The sequence below is a fragment of the Oreochromis aureus genome, linkage group 1 (assembly GCF_013358895.1).
Source record: "Oreochromis aureus strain Israel breed Guangdong linkage group 1, ZZ_aureus, whole genome shotgun sequence".
NCBI lineage: Eukaryota > Metazoa > Chordata > Actinopteri > Cichliformes > Cichlidae > Oreochromis > Oreochromis aureus.
In genome coordinates, this window is record NC_052942.1 from 12,336,813 (window position 1) to 12,354,823 (window position 18,011).

General features: G+C 42.4%; 1 protein-coding gene across 4 annotated transcripts in view; it reads right to left on the reverse strand.

Moving 5' to 3' along the window:
- The window catches only part of LOC116323976 (zinc finger protein 609-like), a 79,323-nt gene that overhangs the window by 11,786 nt on the left and 49,526 nt on the right, over window positions 1–18,011 (reverse strand). For all 4 annotated transcript variants that reach the window (XM_031744486.2, XM_031744484.2, XM_039608013.1 and 1 more), the window contains exon 3: window positions 11,835–12,060. In XM_031744486.2, the coding sequence (XP_031600346.2) occupies window positions 11,835–12,060 (226 nt within the window). The remainder of the gene's footprint in view (window positions 1–11,834; window positions 12,061–18,011) is intronic.

Here is an 18,011-nt window from a genome sequence, read left to right on the forward strand (position 1 = left end):
AACACCCATTCGATTTAAATAAGCCATCTCAAAGTACAACAGTGTTCCCTGAGGGACAATTACTTAGATGCAAATATTTTCGGCAAAACTTCTATCTCGCTTTGTAGCCCAAAAATTTACAACCTTGGAGAGAATGCAGAGGCAGTACCACAGCTTATGAAAAACAAGCAACAAGCTCCTGGGCTCAACCAATTTCAGTGAGGATGGCTCATTCTGACAGACTGTACATGAATGCGCAAGGAAAGCTTCTTGACTTCAGTGGCATTGCAGCAATCTGTCACACTTAGAAGCTTCTGCGTTGCCTATTTGGCTCATGTGAATATTGTAGCATTCGGTGTGAGCTACACAATCCCACTTGTGCCAAGTGTGACACCTGAACTCATGTTTTACAGTCTAAAATGAGAGATTCTAACATTAGAGACAAAATTAAGATTCGTTCAAGACTGCATTAACTAAAATCCTTGTACGTGGATGTTTAACTGCGGGAGTACGTTTCATATTAATTCAAGCCACATTCCACACGGCGGCTCCTGCTGAAGGTCATTTTAAATGGACGCTGTGACGGGAGGCAAACGAAGGATAATCCGAAGATTTGACCCATAAATTCAGAAGTGAATCATCAACCAAACGGCTACAGTGGTTCAGGAGCAACGACTGTGCACAAACACACTCTGAATTTATTGCCCACACCATCCCCCCTCTCTCTGCTGGTGACCTCAGCTTGCCACTTCAGCACTGCAGAGAAACTGGAGGCTGCAGTGAGCTAACTTATCTAATGGCACAGGAATGCTGGCTGGCAGCTTCCATCCCTCCGAACATTTTATTAGCTTAGGAAACCTCTCTTGCTCACCCTATTTTCCCTCTCTCCTTCACCCTCACCCTCATTTCCTCTTTTCAATGGTATAACCATCCCTGGCTTACAATCTTTTCCCCTCCCACACACACACACACACACACACACACACAGAGTTCAGTTCAAGTCACAGTTCAGACCTCATTTTTCTCTTGCTGCCTCTGGCATAAAGCAGTGAGTGTATAAGGCATTTATATATGTTTACAGGAACCTGCTGACACTTGGCTACAAGTCTCTTCCTTCAATCTATGGCTCGAAAGCATGACTGTTGGGTCCAGGCAAGATCCAACTGCAAATGTCATTTGTGTGTGTGTGTGTGTGTGTGTGTGTGTGTGTGTGTGTGTGTTGTGTAAAGAGAGGTTCTCCAGTTCAGATTTCTGTCACATTAAAAGAACCCAGACCTTTTCTAAAACGCCTTCAACAGCACCCTCTCCCCACCCCCCCTAAGCTCTCCAAACACTCCAGCACAAAATGGCTCTGGCAGCTGGTCGTGGCAGGATGTAAATCAAGGCAGGGCAAATGAATGAGCGGCCTTTCATGATCTGCAGGATATAGCCTTCCCAGCGTTCTCTAGAGAAGGGTTTAGAAATTACACCACGAGTTGTTAAATGATTTAAAATTAGCATTTGGTCTTTATGTTTGACTGTGTCTTCAGTCGCTGGAACAATGCATGAGCTTAAGTGGGATTTAAGTGTTACTAATGCCAGCAGCACTGATCGAGACACTTAAAGGGGGGGAAAAAGCATTCTGAGATACACATTTCTTTGCCATTTGCTTGAGTCAATAAGAATTTTGACACGACCGCCTGAGAGAGAACGCGACACGTATATTAAGCAAACAGCTTTACACAGATTTACTAGAGCTCAATCAAAGTGAATGAGTGGTATCTCTAAAACCGTTTTTGAGCCACTACAAAGGTTTTCCATCACGACTCAGGTCTGAGCTCAGTTATCAAGGTCTTTCACAATCTTGTTCTGAAGAAATTCCACGCTGCATTTTATCTTGTGATAAGCATCGCTGTCTTGTTGGAAAATAAATCTTAAGCCACAATCTATCTGACACTGGCTGTTTTGCATGAGATTTTCCTCAGGAATTTCCCCGTCTTTCCCTCAGCTACAGCTATCATGTGTCAGCCAGTGAAAAGCAGATCACAGTGTAGGGTTTCAAATGTTTAACCTCGTGTAGGCAAAGTGGAGGACAGGTGATGAGAATAGATGGCGTGATCAATTTGCATTTGCAGTCTAAATAGCTTGCTGATTGATTGGAAAGAAATATTATGAGCTGTCAGAGCAAAGGTAAGTTGATACCTTAATTACACTATAAAATGCAAAACATTCTGGAAATCTATTGGGGATGCAACAGGAAGTGTCAGAGGGTCATAAAGAATGTGTTTAGCATTGTATGCTTCCTTCAGTGATGACAAACAGCATCATTAACAATGGCACAGCAACATGTGAACTATACTTCTACATCAGATCTACCAGAACCCCATTTTAACCCTACGTCACAACCTTGTATTTAACCTGACGTGCAGATAAAAGGAGTTTCCGGTTACTAAGAAAGTTAGGATGCAGGTTTCCCACAGAAATCTAAATCAAGCCTAAGGTACTTGATAGTTTTAATTGTATGACCCTGGTAAGCCGATATTTTGTATGCGCCTTTACTCTTCAACACAGCCTGAACTCTCTTAGGCAAGCTTTCTTGTTATTTCTTAAAGTAGTCTTCAGGAATAGTCCTCCAGGCTTCTTGAAGAACATTCAGAGCTCTACTTTGGACATTGGCTGCCTTTTGTTCAGTTCTTTGTCAAGATGATCCAACACTACTTCAATAATGTTGAGTTCTGGGCTCTGGGGAGGCCAATCCATAACTGACAGTGTTCCTCTGTGTGTTGCTGTAGACACTCACCTCTCTTCTGACCCCCTCTGTACATAGTGATACTGATTTGAACTAAAAATGTCCAAATTTAGATACATAACTCCATTAGACCCGTTGACACTGATTTTCAGTAGAGTTCTTGTGTAATTTGGCATAACCTGGCCGTTTCTCCCTATTTCCCTTCCTAAAGAATGGCTTCTTGACAGCCACCCTTTCATTGGGATCATTTCTGATGAGACTTCAGTTAACAGTAGAAGGGCCAGATGCATCTCTCAAGTCCTATGTCAGGTCTTTACTGGATTTTTCCTCCCTATTTCTTAAAAACATGGCTTTCAGATATTGTACAACATGCAGATAATTTTTTTTTTAGGCCTGCCGCTTATTTAGTCCTCCTCTTGTCCAGTTTCCTCAGATTTTTTTAAGGACTCACTGAGATATTCCAAGTTTTCAGCTAATAGCTCTTGGAAATCATGTTGTTGGTGCAAAAAGTACTATTTTATGTATTGTACACTGTTATCTTTAACATTTTCATAAATTCTAAAAAGAAATGAAAACAAGTTTTGTGTTTGTTTGTTTTTTTACAGACTGCTACTTACAAAGTATCTAAGGATATTACACTTAAAAAAATCTCTGCCAAGTTATCTGTTATGTGTAACCACAAAACTGGTTCATTCCTTTAGTTAGGTGACTTTTTACTGCCTGAATAGGTCACTGTTAAGTGGCTAACTAAAAAACAAACATTCCTCTAACAATGATTAGTTACAATGACTAGACTGAAAATGAATAAAAAGTAGCCAGTGCCCAAAGAAAAACTATGAAAGACCTTCAGAAAACCTGGAGATCTATTGCTCAAAATCACACCAAAACAAGTATATCTGGCTCCTTGGAAGTAAAATATAAAGAAATGAGGGGTGGCTTAAGACTTTTGCACATTAGTGTATTCTACTCCAATAGTTCAGAGTCAGTGACAGTGACCTTTTGTATAATCCATGTTTGCTGTTGTCTCTTTTCCCCCACAAAGGTACCTTCCTTTTGGCTGCTTTCCCATGCTGAAGCCAAGCAACCCTGTAATCCTGTCAGCGGTCCTTGGCTTCTGGGTCAGCTCAGATATCTGCTTCTAACCTACTCTGAATGCTAATAACGTAGTTCCTTGAATGTTATCTGGGACACCTCAAGGACATTTAAACAAGCTGTGCTGAAACATATATCAAAATACGAGGGGAAAAGAAAGACTAAGTGTGTATGTTGTGCATCAATTACACAAAGTATTACCTGCTTACTAAGTAATTAAAATTCACTCCTCATCATGGGGAGTACTGGTATACGTTTTCAGTGCTGACACTTCAGTAGTTGTATCAGAGCTTGGTAAGTAAAGTTGCAAACTCCACAGTATCAGTGTGGAAAAGGTCAGAGATAAACAAAGCCTGGATTGCCCCATACTAAAAGCAACAAGGACTAAAAATTCTATTACACAACTGTCATCCTGCAAATATTTCAAAATTTCTTCCGTCATGGTAATTATTTGCTGTAGATGATACTTTATGGGCAACACTCTAAATTCTTCCTGCACTACCGAGTAGATGACATTTACACTTCATTAAGCAACCGTTATTGTATATTGATGCCACGAGTAGCTGATTGCACAACTATTCCATCTTTGAGAAAATTAATATTTATGCACGTTATTAAAAAAATCTGATGCTTCATGCTTTCATTTTAATGCTTAACATTTATTACACTTTACATTGCGTAATTTTGACTCAGCTACTCAAAGTTTTGATAAGGGGTTTCTTAGCCATATCAAAAATATGCCCAAGGGTATGCAACAAGATCAGGTTTCAAAGCTGGAACTGAAAAGCTGTTTGAATTTATCTGCACACTTTCATCCTTGGAATCATTTTGAAGCCGTTAGGACAAAGATGTCAATGTCATGTCTGTCTAAACACGGAAAGCCCTCGACATAACAACCCAAACAAATTTCCCTGTGGCAGAAAGCAAATTACACAAGGAGAACTTTCCATGCGTGATCATTTGTTTACACACACACAGAGTTACAGATGAGTGTTTGTGTGGGCCAACAATTCCTCACCCCCACCCCCCCACCCCTTCTTTCCTTCGCTGGATTTGTCTCGGGGGAAGAAACAAGACTGGCGTTCAAAGATCAAAAAAATACAACTTGCACTTTGAAACTACAGTTCACTTGGGATTTGTTTTCAAAGGGAGGCTTGCTGTGTGGTGGAAGAAAAGGGTCTGAATTATGTGGAGCAAACATGGTTTCCTGCAATTCCCCTTCTTACCCCCCTCCCTCCCTGTGTCACCCTTAATAGGGTCACTCAGGATGGCAGAGTGAAGTCCACATTAATGAGAGGAATTGACCTGTAATTTTACCACTCATTTCCTTTCAATGCTATTGAACAACAAACAGAACCCCGACTGAAGCGCCAAAACTTTCCCGTTTGCTTTGCTTAGCTTGTGTGCTGCAGTGGTGTCCACCATGCCCTAGCCCTGCCTTCAAACTCCCTTCCTCCCCACTTAACACATTTCATTAGGCCTCAGTGGGGCCAAAATATCAGGTCCTCTGCTGCTGGTGAAATCTGCGAGGGCCACGGGTTCACTGGCTGACCCCTGCTTTGCCCCATCTCAACAGGAATCCAATGGGGTTAATGGCATTTTCACTGACTGACTTTGTCAAAATGCCTTTGTTATCTTTGAAAATGTAATGACTGGGTGCGATGTTATACGACTCCCCTCCCAAAACACCAAATTAAAGGGTTCTGTTTGTCTAAGTGTGTGAAAGGAATTTCAGATTAAAAACAAGGCAATCCCTAAAAAAAAAAAAAAAATACTTATGTAAACAATTACCAGCACTTGCAATTATCACCTTTTCAAACAGCTGGATACAAATATGTAGAACTTCAAAAAAAAAAAAAAAAGAACATTCGCCATTTTCTGTGCAGTAAAAGCACCATTTATCAAGGTTGCATGAAGACAAGAAAGTGAGAACAATGAGAGAAAATAATGCCAGTGTTCATTACGGAGAGAAGATAAAAGATAGCTGTGTGCTGCCGCGAGCAATAACTGTAACCTTGACAAATTAAGTGTTTGAGCATTCAAGTGTCGGGAGTGCATTTCCAGCAGCCCGTTTTCATGGTGCGGCTCATAAAACGAAGTCGAGCTTGTCCATTTGTGTCAGTGTCAGAGCAAAATGTCCTAAGGCTGACCTTTGCATTAAACGCTGGGCAAACAGCAATTTGGGAACAACTGTAGGATTCATCTGAAACACTGAAACATACAAACTGACACATTTTTTGGGGGGGCCTACAGTACAATTTATCCATCCAGAATCCATCAATATTTAGGGGTGACTCTTCCAGTTTGGGACATACTGGGCTGTAGAGATGTCTGCCTTCTCTTGAATATAATGGAACTCAATGATGCTTGCCTTGTGGTGCTCAACACATCAAAAAAATAGAAGAGAAAAACAACTCAGCAGCTATGTCTCTCTGAAAAATCACCATCTCCCCAACCCTGTTGTGTGCAACTCCATGCAGGAAACATTTTCTCTTTACTGAGCTGCATCTGCCAACCAACAGAAGCTGGAAGCTATAGCTAATATTACAACTCTGCCGAAGGGGGCGGCATTAATGTTTGCATCTCGTCACAAGGTCACCGCCAGAAGCCTCTCCTTATGAAAAGATTCATGCTTTCTTCTACCAAGTGATACAGTTTTTTAACTGTCCAGTATTTCTAAAGGCAACTAGCAACTATTGCAATGCTTAATTGTGTAAGCACATCCTCAGCTGAATATTAATCTATAACCTTCACCAACAACCAGTGAACCAGGCTCTTTTCACTTTCCTGGCCTGTTTCACCCACAGTCCAGTGTGACATAATAAAAACAAATCCTAATGTGCTGTAACCAGATGTGACCATAAATACAATATGTAAATATAATCTGACCTCAGTACAGATCTGGGAGACCTGGTCTCATTTCCATCCAGCTCTCCCAGTCTGACCTGCAATGACTACAACCATGCAACTGTAAACAGGAAGTTTAAACACTAAATAAAGGAGTCGAGACACTTCCTCATTCCTGAAATGCGAGAGGTCAGTGGCAGTCACAGTTGAACTGACCCTCTTACATCTGCTATTTTGTCCATAACAAGCAAACACCATAAACACATTCATGTAAATTCTGTGCATCTCTACTATCCTTTGTGCAATAAGTTCATGGCAAAGAAGAAACTGAACACTGCAAATTTTGCAGTCTTAAGCCCTGTTACAAGAAAAAGGGAGAAAAAAAAGTTGCTGACATGAAGCTGAGAAAAGTTACAGATGGCTAGCGGATCAGACGAGGCTACGTTTGATGATTTTATTTTAGATTTCAGAGAATTCAAGTGAGTCCTCTGAAAAGTTCAGCCTCCGGTTCGCGAGAGGTAAAAGTGAGAAGTCGCTCTCGACAGACAAGAATAACAGCCTGTGAGAAGGTCAGTTCTCTCACAGCACAGAGGCAAAGGAGGATTGCATTAGTATGCTTTCCACACAGCTAGACATTATCAGCCACATGCAGCAGGTTCTTCCTCCCCAAGAAGGGGGGAAAAAACCAAGCAGCTATGCATGTTTACTCTTGCAGAGGGAGTAGATGAGCAGATCACAAACAAGCAAAGCTTGTAACAGCCAGAGGAAGGGAAAAAAACTGACATCTTTACCAACTGCAGTTATTACTGGAAATAATGTGTATGAAGACAATAGCAGCTTCCTTAAATGCCACCATTAAAAAGGATCTCCCTTAAAACAACCCCTCTGGTGTTTTGCCTTAAAGGAGATGGCGTTGAGATTAAGAGACGGGCCTGCCAAAGGCGCGTTACTCAAGTTCTCCTTGATGTGTATATAGCAAACACGATATCTCATGGCAGCCACTGGCGAAGCCTTCACTTCCTCCAGGCACATGATTTACGATTCAAGACGGTTTTAAGTGCTTAAAAAAATGCAGTTGTCAGCCAGTAAGAATAGGAGCCGTTACCAGTTTCTCTCCCTTTAGAGATTTGGGTTCACACGTGGGCGCCATCTTGTTAACACCACCAGGGGACTAAATTAGCGACTAACAAGACGAGCCTGCTCCGTCAGACAATGACGAGCCATCGATGACTAAAGTTCCCTGAGTGTTGTTTCAACAGCATATTTAGGAAAACTGGCAAATTCTTTAAATATGGGAGTGTTACTTTCTTTTCCTTTTTTTCCCCTGGAAATTGGCCACTTCCAGTACTGCACAGTGAACACTGATGAGGGTAAAGATTGGCTGGGTGGATTGGAAACTGAAGTGACTAAGGAACTGGCAAATGAAAATGTACTGCGTGGGGGCTGCAGAAAGAAAAATAAGTATCGTTTCTACACTTTTCTCTGAAAAGAGCCTTTAGTGCTAACAGAAGTTGGTCTTCTCTGATTGATTTTTCACTCCGTGTCCTTCTTGCTCATTGGCCTGGCAGACAGCTACAGGCCTCCTGACAACGTTCGCTCTCATTTCAAGGACAGCCTCTAAGGTGGGTTCACAGAGAGCGGCCACCGCTCGCCTTTGTAAAAACATTTCAATGAGGCCACTGACAGGTGTCTTCAAAGGAGCAAGGAAGCATAACTGGCAAGTTAGCTACAGAGCCAAGTACTCCTTTCATACAATATTCCCCTTTTCAACTCTCTGACAGGGTTGGAGAAATAAAGGAGAGGGGAAAAAAGGCATCTCTCAAATGTTTATACAGAAATATCCGTTTCACACTGACCTCCATTCCATGCAGATGCCAAACGGCTTTTAACTCCTGTGCTAAAGCCAATGCTCGCAATGCTGCAATCATGTGTGCTGCATAAATAATCCAAGAGACAAACATTTATCACAAGCAGCCTGTATTATTTCTCTATTAGGCAGCTCAAGAAGCTGTGGGACCAGCTTGGGGAATAGCCTGCTGTGTACTGGAGGGTTGGTGTGTTTGAATGCCACACTGGCACTGGCATGGAGCTGCGGTGTTTGGCCAAAGGGGCCCCCCTCTGTGTTCCCTCTGCCCTGGGGCAGGAGCCAAGGCGTTCTGGGCTGCGTTTCAAGAGCAATAAACTTCTCCAGCATTTTAGAGATGGCATTTGGAGGTATCAGCATGCTAAGCCTGGGAGGGGTTGGCCCATTGCTCTGCCGACACGACCCTGGGAGCTGCTACTGCCTCGTCTGCGCCGAGGGGATTTGTGTCAGTGCCGGGCCTTAAAATACCACGGCTCTGCGTGCCTGCCTTCCTCCTGTCTACGCTTCACTCACCCCCAGACTGACAGCATGACACAGACTCACTTTATCACATATTATCCATTTATTTTCATCCTGTGCCGGACTAAATGCAGTAAAGGGTGCTTTTTTAAAGCCACAGTGGGTTACTTTGGTTACTCAAAAATCCAAGTTACATTAAGGCTTCCGTTTAGATCTAGTCATAATCCAGATCCGGCTACATCTGAGCTCACATTACGCGGGATGAAAAATTTACCCGGCCCTCATCAGCCAAGATTCTTGTCAGCGCTGACCAAAAGGTGCAGCTCCTGTAATCACATTTTGTTGCTTGCTTCCTCCTCATCTGTTTCTTTCACTGGCACATGTTGACTTGGGTGAGGCACAGACAATTACTGGGAGCCTGTTGTTCATTTACTCCCACAAGGCAGAAAGGCGGAGGTGATGAAGCAGCTGTTGGTTGGCATGCCAAATGAAATGCGCGCGCACGCATGCACACACACACGCAGCGCATGCCTAAACAGCTCTCTGTGAGACTTGTCATGCAGAGAAGTGTGTGTGTGTGTTGGGTGGGGGGAGACTGCTCAACTTCACTGCTAATCAGAATGCCTCTGCTACGTCTTTGGGGCCTCAGTTTTGTTGCCTCTTCCCTGGTACTCTGCCTGGATTCGCCTGATTCCCTCATTTGGTTCTCATTTGTTCGGCTGCCACACGGTGCAAGAAGTCCACGTTCTCTTAGGGGAAAAACAGCTGAACAGCAGCGCAGTTTGATGTAAGCAGCATCTGGGTCTCTTTCATTTTAAAACTAGCCAGTGGGCTGTCGAGGGGGTGGGGGTGGCTCGTACCATTAAAATGATGTAGAAGCAACACGCGTCTTTGTGTTGTTTAATGTAGTGTGCACAGTACAATGGGGGATATTGAGAAATGTCTCATTGCAAGACCCAGCCCAGATTCACCCCTATTATCTCTACTACACTGAAGCTTTACTGCATATCTGTCAATTTAACACCAAGCAAAGGTTCAGAAACGGTGCGCATTTCAGCCACAGCTCGCAGCTCTCTCTTAAAAACACACCAGCTGGGGCCGAGTCAGTGAGCAGTGAACAAGCTGCTGTGTCTTCAAAGAGTGTAATACATTTCTAAAATACCAAAAAGAATGCGCAAGAGACAACTACAGGGCCACTCTATTTTTATCAAACTCGTTGCTTTATCCTTTATATGATATTTACCTGATCTTCTACCTTTAAGGTTTTTTGTTTTCTTTTTTTTAATTACAAAAAAAAAAAAAAAAAAGGCTTCAAAGCAAAGGAAGTGGGTTGATGCCTCGAAAACCTGCTGGTGTCTACAGCTCTGATAGCCACAACAACCTGTGCGCTACACCTGCTGTCTGCCCAACCCGCCCTCCAACCGGCTCCTCTCCACCACGCCGCTTTTAAAACCACTCAAAGCTCCCACCAACATCCTCCCCACTGAGCCAGATAGAGTAGAGTCAGAAGAAAACACAGATCCATCAGGCCAAACCACTACCTCTTTCAGCCAAAATAGCAGCTTTGAGAGAGCGGAGTGCAGGCAAAGGACAGGCTCGGTTGGGGAAAGGGAAGGGGGCAGGGCGTGCGCGCGCGAGAGAGGGAGGCTCAACCGCTCCGTGGGAGGCAGAGAATGAGGGAGCGCAAACATAGTACTGGTGTTGGCTCGGAGCCATGTTTGTGTCACTAACAGAAGTAGCCTTGTCCACCCCTCCCCCTCGCAGCCACCCCCATCCTGCCATAACCCCCTTGCCTTTCACTCGCTCTCTCTCAGTTTGCTTGGAAACAGGAGTCAAGGGGCGACTGGCTGGATGCTTGGTAACAGAAAAGAGCTGCAGTACAGAGCAAAAATCAAAAAAAAAAAAAAAAAAAGAGGAAAGAGAGGGGAGAAAAGCCACTCAATAGCAGGGACTGTGCTTTGGGAATGTTGATGAGGCAGGGACCTTTCTTTTTCCCTGTTTGGTTCCTCCAAGCGAACCAACAAACAGCTCTGTGGATGTGTGGGCGATTTGTACTCAGCATGCCCGCAGAGAGACTGAGAGCAAGCTGCTTTGAAGATTAGGTGTTTGCATTATTTCACATCCACAAAAGGAAAAAAAATAAGTGGGGGGCAGTTCTTCAGAACCAGCAGAACCTGATGGTGTGATAGTGATACATCTTAAAATTAAATGAGCTGTATGAGGTTTTCGATCAAAGGGAGGAAAACTCAGCGCGTATAAGATTTCCCTCGGACTGCACTGCAGGAAAGGAGCCAAATATTTTCCCAACTGGCAAGCTTGAGGAAAACAAAAGAAAGAAAGGAAAAAAGAAAAAGGGCTTTGTGTTTGAGGCATGTTGCTGCAGAACAGATATCTCTGTGCAACAAACTTCTGTCTGCGTACTCCTAAGAAAAAAGAAAAAGACCCCCCCCCTCCCAAACAAAAACAAAGAAATCAAGGCCACCTAAGAACTGCCTGCCAACTACTATTCTTCTTGGCAATATTACGCAGCATGTGCGCTGGTAAAGCACGCATTAGTACCACCACCAACAACCATTTCCTGAGGCTGTCTGAGCATATCCAATTACATTTTAGCAGGCAAATATGTACAGTAATGACAGCAAGATGATATTTTTTTAAATGACAGAAGATTCACTAAAGCTTTGAAAAACCAATAGCTCATTGATGTTATAATGCAAACACATAGCTACTCTGGCTTTGCAAATAAAAGGAAAAAAAAACCTATCCCATATGTTTTTACCTATTTTCTTTAACTCCACAATCCACAGCTTATTTGTTTCACAGGGAAGAGATTTACAAAACAGCACGTTAAACTGCTCCGCTTACCGTCTTCAGTTTCCTGCCACACTATGCCTTCAAGATTGACACTGGTTCCAGGCTCACAGGGCCCCAAGCACTCCGGTTCGGTAGACAGGGCCACGTCTGATGTGTTCACCGCCACCGAGCGTGTGCGCACCATTATCTGCTCGCATGGTGAGGCAATCTCACTGTTGCCTACTGTGGCCAGGAGGTGGAGGGGGGGTGGAGCTGGCGTGGAGACAGGAGATTCCATCTGTGAAGGAAGAAGTGGAGGTTCAGAGAAATAGAAACACACTTCAGAACCACTCTATAAACAGATACGGGCCAGATGTTGAGTCTCAGGCCAGCGGATGCCACAATGAGAGGAAGTGAACAAAGTGCTGAATGCATCGAGGAGATTCTGGTATTTCAGTGGACTTTAAAAGCTAGCTTCGTTACAGAAAGCGGGATGCAGCAGTTAGCAATGCACTGCTGTGTTTTTCCTCGCTTCAGTGGTGATTAGCAGGCAGGGAAGGCAGAGGTGGAAATCTGAAAAGGACCGTATTTGCTATACGAGGTCGGCCAAACAATCCCTCCCCAAGCTTTCCTCCCTCGCACACTGCGAAGCGACGTTCGTGACACCAAATCATCTCGCAGACTGATCACTCATTAATTTCCTCAATTAAAGAGCTAGTTGTGGCAAAGGAGTGGGCTGCTCGGGGTCAGTAATTGATTCCACCTGTTCTGACACTGTGACAGCAATGAAGAGACAGTGGGCCGACACGGAGAGGGAAAATGAAAAGGACAGCAAGGGAGGGAGCCGATGAGAACGACTGAGGGGAAGAGAGAACTGCAGGCTGAAAAATGTGTAGGTGGGAAAGAGGCACAGAGGAAGAGTGATGGTGATTTAAGGGCCGGAGTGACACCAGGCTTAGTGCTCTTTATTCAAGGCAGTCGACATTAAAGCGCTCCAAATCATTAGCACTGAACTGCAGGAGGAATGCCACGCCGCAGCCAACACCGCACATTTATTAATTGGGCATAAACCACTCAGTGCTTGGGAATATGCTGCCAATGCTGGATCCAATTAGACTTAGAAGACAAAACAACAATTGACACGTTGGATTATAAGCCTGTACACCCTTTAAATAATTGTTCTAATCTACTTACTGCTCCGAGCTGAAAACGATGTAGAGAACTACAACAACTCGGTGCTGCAGATGGTGAAGTTACTGCTTACATCTTAGGGATGTCCGTCCACCATTTTATCTGAGAATGAAACAGCTGAAGTGTTGGGAAACTAAACTCTACTAAAGGGACTAGCACAAAACCTACATTTATCGTTCCCAGATGATGAATCCTACTTTACTTTTAATTTTTCAAACAAGTACCTGCAACAGTAACGACATGAGCCACATCGATGCTTTCTATCCAGTTACATTTGCTGCTGATATTGCCATGGTACCATGCAAATGTTACATTTGTTCAAATCAAATGTTACCGTGCTAAACAGTGTTCACCACGGTAAACAATATGATGCCTTCTCAACACTGGCATTGATCATGCTCAGAATGCTGTTCAAAGCACCACTTTACTTAGGTAGAGCTTTTCACAGCCAGCAATGCTTCATGAAATGAGGGGGTTACATCCAAAACCACCATGATGCTCAATTACTGCATGTTTTTCTGCTTTTTTGCATTTTGGGCTATCACAGTTGAACTGCTTTTATAACTTGCCTCACGAAAAACATGGAAAAATCTGTGCCAAACATGAATTAAAAGCATTACCATTTTCATTTCCCCATGTCTCTGTGCCTTTAAGAGGGACTTTTAAAATATAAACTAGGGCTGGACAATTAATGGAAAATGAATCGAAACAACATTCAGAGCCTCTAATTGATGTAATCTTGCTGTCTTTGTTTTTAAACTCTATTAATACTCGCCCCATTATATACTATCCCCTTTAAAACAATCTACAAAGTGTGTTGTCACGTGACTCTTTCCCATCCAGTCCGTGACATGGAAACATCATTGAGCGAAAGTCAAACATCGAGCCAGCTGGAACAACTCCAGCCATTTGTGCCAAATAAAAAAAGCTGTGTCTGTTGTTTGGATACATTTTTGGCATCAATAAAGACAACATTAAACACAAAGAAGAAAGCAGAAACCTGCGCAAAAAATTGCTTTAGTGATATCCCAGCATTTGTGGATGAGTATCTTTACAGTACAAACATAGTGAACTATGAGGACTATGATGCGTGTGTAACAATAACTGTTTATTAATTAAAATTGAGGTAAAACATTCTATTAATCGTGATTTTGATTTGAGGACATATCGCCCAGCCCTAATGCACACTATGAATTATTCTGTGTGAAGTGCATCAATCACAGAATAAAGACTCGCACTCTGTTGTGAATCGAGTGCTTTAAAAACCAAACATTAGTCTTCAGTGAAATCTAATATTAGCTCAAGACATGTCATCATAGAAGCTTTATATTTCATGGTTTAGTGAAATCAGCGTGGATAGTCCATTTCTCCCAGTGCTCAGAGGAAGAGCAAATTAATGAGTGCAGAGAGCGACAGACTCTCAGGGCTAACGACATCGTAATCACTGTGTGTCAGTTTCTGATGCATGATGTGGCCAAGCTGCAGGCCAACTGAGACAATGAGACAGGACAGGTAATCACCCAAGCTGTCACCGCACGCTGTTCTCAGGCCTTATGGAGACGCACAGGGCTGCAGACAAGACCACACAATAAACCCTCCCTTAGAGTGACAGCAACCGGTGAAAGGTGATAAACAGGTTCATGCACAGCCTGCTTTAAATGGACTCAACTCTCAAACTGCTAGTGTCCACAATTTAGGAGCTGACATCTTGGATACATTTCTGGCCAAAGCTAGTCAACCACATTATGGTCTGGCGATAACCGGCTTATCGCAGTGAAACTACTATGAGGTCCACACAATCAAAACCTGCAGTAAAAATGACTGATAAAACAGTTCGTGTGACATGTGCTTTAATCAGCCACTTCATTATTAATTATTTACTCATACAGACTGACCCACCTTTGCTATATTGCGTACAAGACCTGCAAACCATTATTCTGAGTTGGCTGGGATACAAACGTCCAATTAATTCTTTTCAATTTAACAAGTAATAATGATTGTAGCCTTCTTCTCTTCATATTTTTCTACATATTTGAAAACAACATTATTTCAGCTAAAACGATGTTATTTTGTGCATGTGTTGAGTTATAGGAGGCTAATAAAAGGCTCTAATAATGAATTATGGAAAATGCAGGTTGAGTGTCACAGCAGAGTGGGGTTCAAGGATTCCCCTGTTTTCTAGGAGTATCAGAAGCCTTTTAATCATTGTACCTCTCTAATTATTTGTATGAAGAACACTGACTGCTGGTGATTCCCAGAACAATTATAATTTCCATTAATGAACTTGAATTCCACAGTCTCGTGCTATATTTTCAGATTAAGTAAAACCTTGCTGAGATGAGTTTTGGCTTAATTTTTTTTCTGTTCCCAAGCAGGGGGAGGGAAAGCAGCTCATCACCTGCTGTATGTCAGAAACATACAGCAGGTGATGAGCCAGTCCGTAATGCAACTATATAATAAAATAAACATTTACTAGGTAATTGTATTTTTTTTAAAAACAGAAAAAGCAGAATCACAGTGGAAACTGGAGCAGTTTTGAAAGTGCATGAATATAATTCTCCACTTCCAGGTTCTCTCTATGGATGAGTGAACAAAAGTACTTTCTCTCTGAGGCTGGAGAATGCAAAACCACACACTGAAATGCCCTGTGTCCAGCCTTTTAAAAAACCCCACATGCAACCGAACTACATAACTTGCCAGATTACAAGGCTCTACCCGACTCTCAGCCAATGCTAAATTCTATGATTTCTTCCCTCCTTGTGAGACTTCACAGAAGGATTTGGAAATCTCCCCTAAAAAAAACCACAACGCTCAAGTGTCACGCAAACCTTTTCTTAACTCAAACCTTGTGCCAGCTCTACAAGAAAGCCAAAACTGGCAATAATAATGTTTAACTCGCTGGCAAAAATCCCAAAAATCCTGGACTGCTCTTGTGCATATTTCAAGAGTGCTGACTTAAGGGGAACTCTGCCTGGATTTCCAGTCTTCACACAATAAATCAGCTGTGGCAGATGGATGCTTGCTGCACTTTTAACTGGACACATTTAACTTCAGCTTTAACTTGTTTATTAGAGTTGGGATTAAAAAACGGAGCACTGAGCTTGGGCGGCGATTATTAAAAGGATTACACTGCAGTATTATAGTGACTAAGTTGTCTTGGCGATAATCGGTGAGGAGGCACACACACACACACACACACACACACACACTTGACTATTATAACTGTAGACACTTGAGTGCAAGTAAAACAGCTAAAACCCCCGACTGTGAGATCCTTTAAAACGCCCCAGTGACAGTAAAGTTAAAGTTGCTACAAGGACTGCCTGTATTTTCATTTTAACTTATGATCACTGACAGCAACCAGCGAGAAAGGATCTGATCAGCTCCGGTGGGAGATGCGGGCTGATGGGTAACTTTCTCTTTTAACATTTCCTTTAAAAGGTCAATAAAGCTGTCATGTTGCAGCTGCTGTCATTAACATGCTTTTCTTTTTTCATTCTGTTAGGCAGTTTGCTAAAATGAGGGTCACAGACACTGCTGATGCACACGGGAATGAATAAATGGCAGCAGATCATAACAGCGGACCAAGCTAAATATGATATACAGTCAGCTGGGAGAAGACGTAGGAAGGATTTTACAGATTGCAGGCTGTTGTGTATAAAAAAGACATCTTCAAATGCGTACACTTTAGATAATTGTCAATATAGTCAGTCAATATAAGCCAAGACAAATGTCTCTTTTTACACACAAAACCATCTGTTAATGTTTTTTGCCATTACTGTCCCACTTGTACAAGCAGGTCACAGAGAATCATGTGTGCAACAACAGTTCAAGGTGCTTGACAGCTAAATCACAGAATTTACTTTCTTGGTGATTTTTCTTCCTAAGTGTCTGCGAGAAAACACAAGCAGCGTAACCCTCGTTAGAAGCAGGGTCTTTGAGTCAGGTGAGATTGTGAATACTGAATCAAGTGGACTGATGGCAGGAGTGGGTTATTGTATCCCTCTTTAAAAAACACAAAAAACAAACAAACAGAGCTTTATGAGTAGGTACTGCAAACAACAAAAGAAACAGAGGAAAGAAATGCAAGCAGATTGTGTTAGTGGGAGGTTGATTAACATTAACTATCAAGACAGAAATGTAGATGTTTTTTTTTTTTAAATGTGTTACATAATTCTTAGAAATAAGCAGTAAACATACAGTCAGCTGACGTATCTTCTTAGTAATTAACGGTTTTTACACAAATCAGCAACCTGAAATCGTTAGTAGAAATTTAAAGTTTAAAAAAAAAAAGAGGAAGTGGTCAATTTTATTACCACGTACTGTAGTTATTTAGGAAAAATTCACTTATATTGCAGTAGATAGTATGTCAGCTAGCTTAACCATGACTTAGTGAAGTAGATATTACTTTCTGTTCATGCTGGAAGAGGGAAACAAACTCCCTAGTGTCTCTCATTCTCTGTCCTAACATTAGCAGCAGTGCTTCAGAAGAAGTGAAAGCCGCACCGCTGCAATTTTGTTTATGCCAGCTGGCCTGTGTTACACCAACCCAAGGAGACCGCTGTGCGAAAAGTGAAGGCGGGAGAAAAATATTGATATGGTAATAACACAGTAACAGCTCCTCTTGTGATACCCGATTGATACACTGGTGACAAATCTCATTACTTTATTAATGGTCAAGGGACCCCCGCACCCCACCTCCCCAACTTTACCAATCAGAATCACCACTTTATGACTCTTTGTAGTGATATTTTTACCAAATGAATGAGGGCAAAGTCAAATTAAGTTAACTGACCTGGAGTGGGAAATTGGCGAACCACACAGACAGCGGGGGAGAGCAGAGAAGACCAGAGAGCTAATTAATTTAAATGACACGTTATTAAAATTGAGAATAATGATAATACACAAACGCTGACATCTCGAAGCACAGACTGAATACACAAGACCTTCTTTTTGCCTTTTGGGACTTTCCCCCCCCCCACCTCTTCTTCACTTCTAGCAGATATCATGATGTATCCTAGCAACATATTGAGTTTTGAAGAACTGGTGTATCATGAT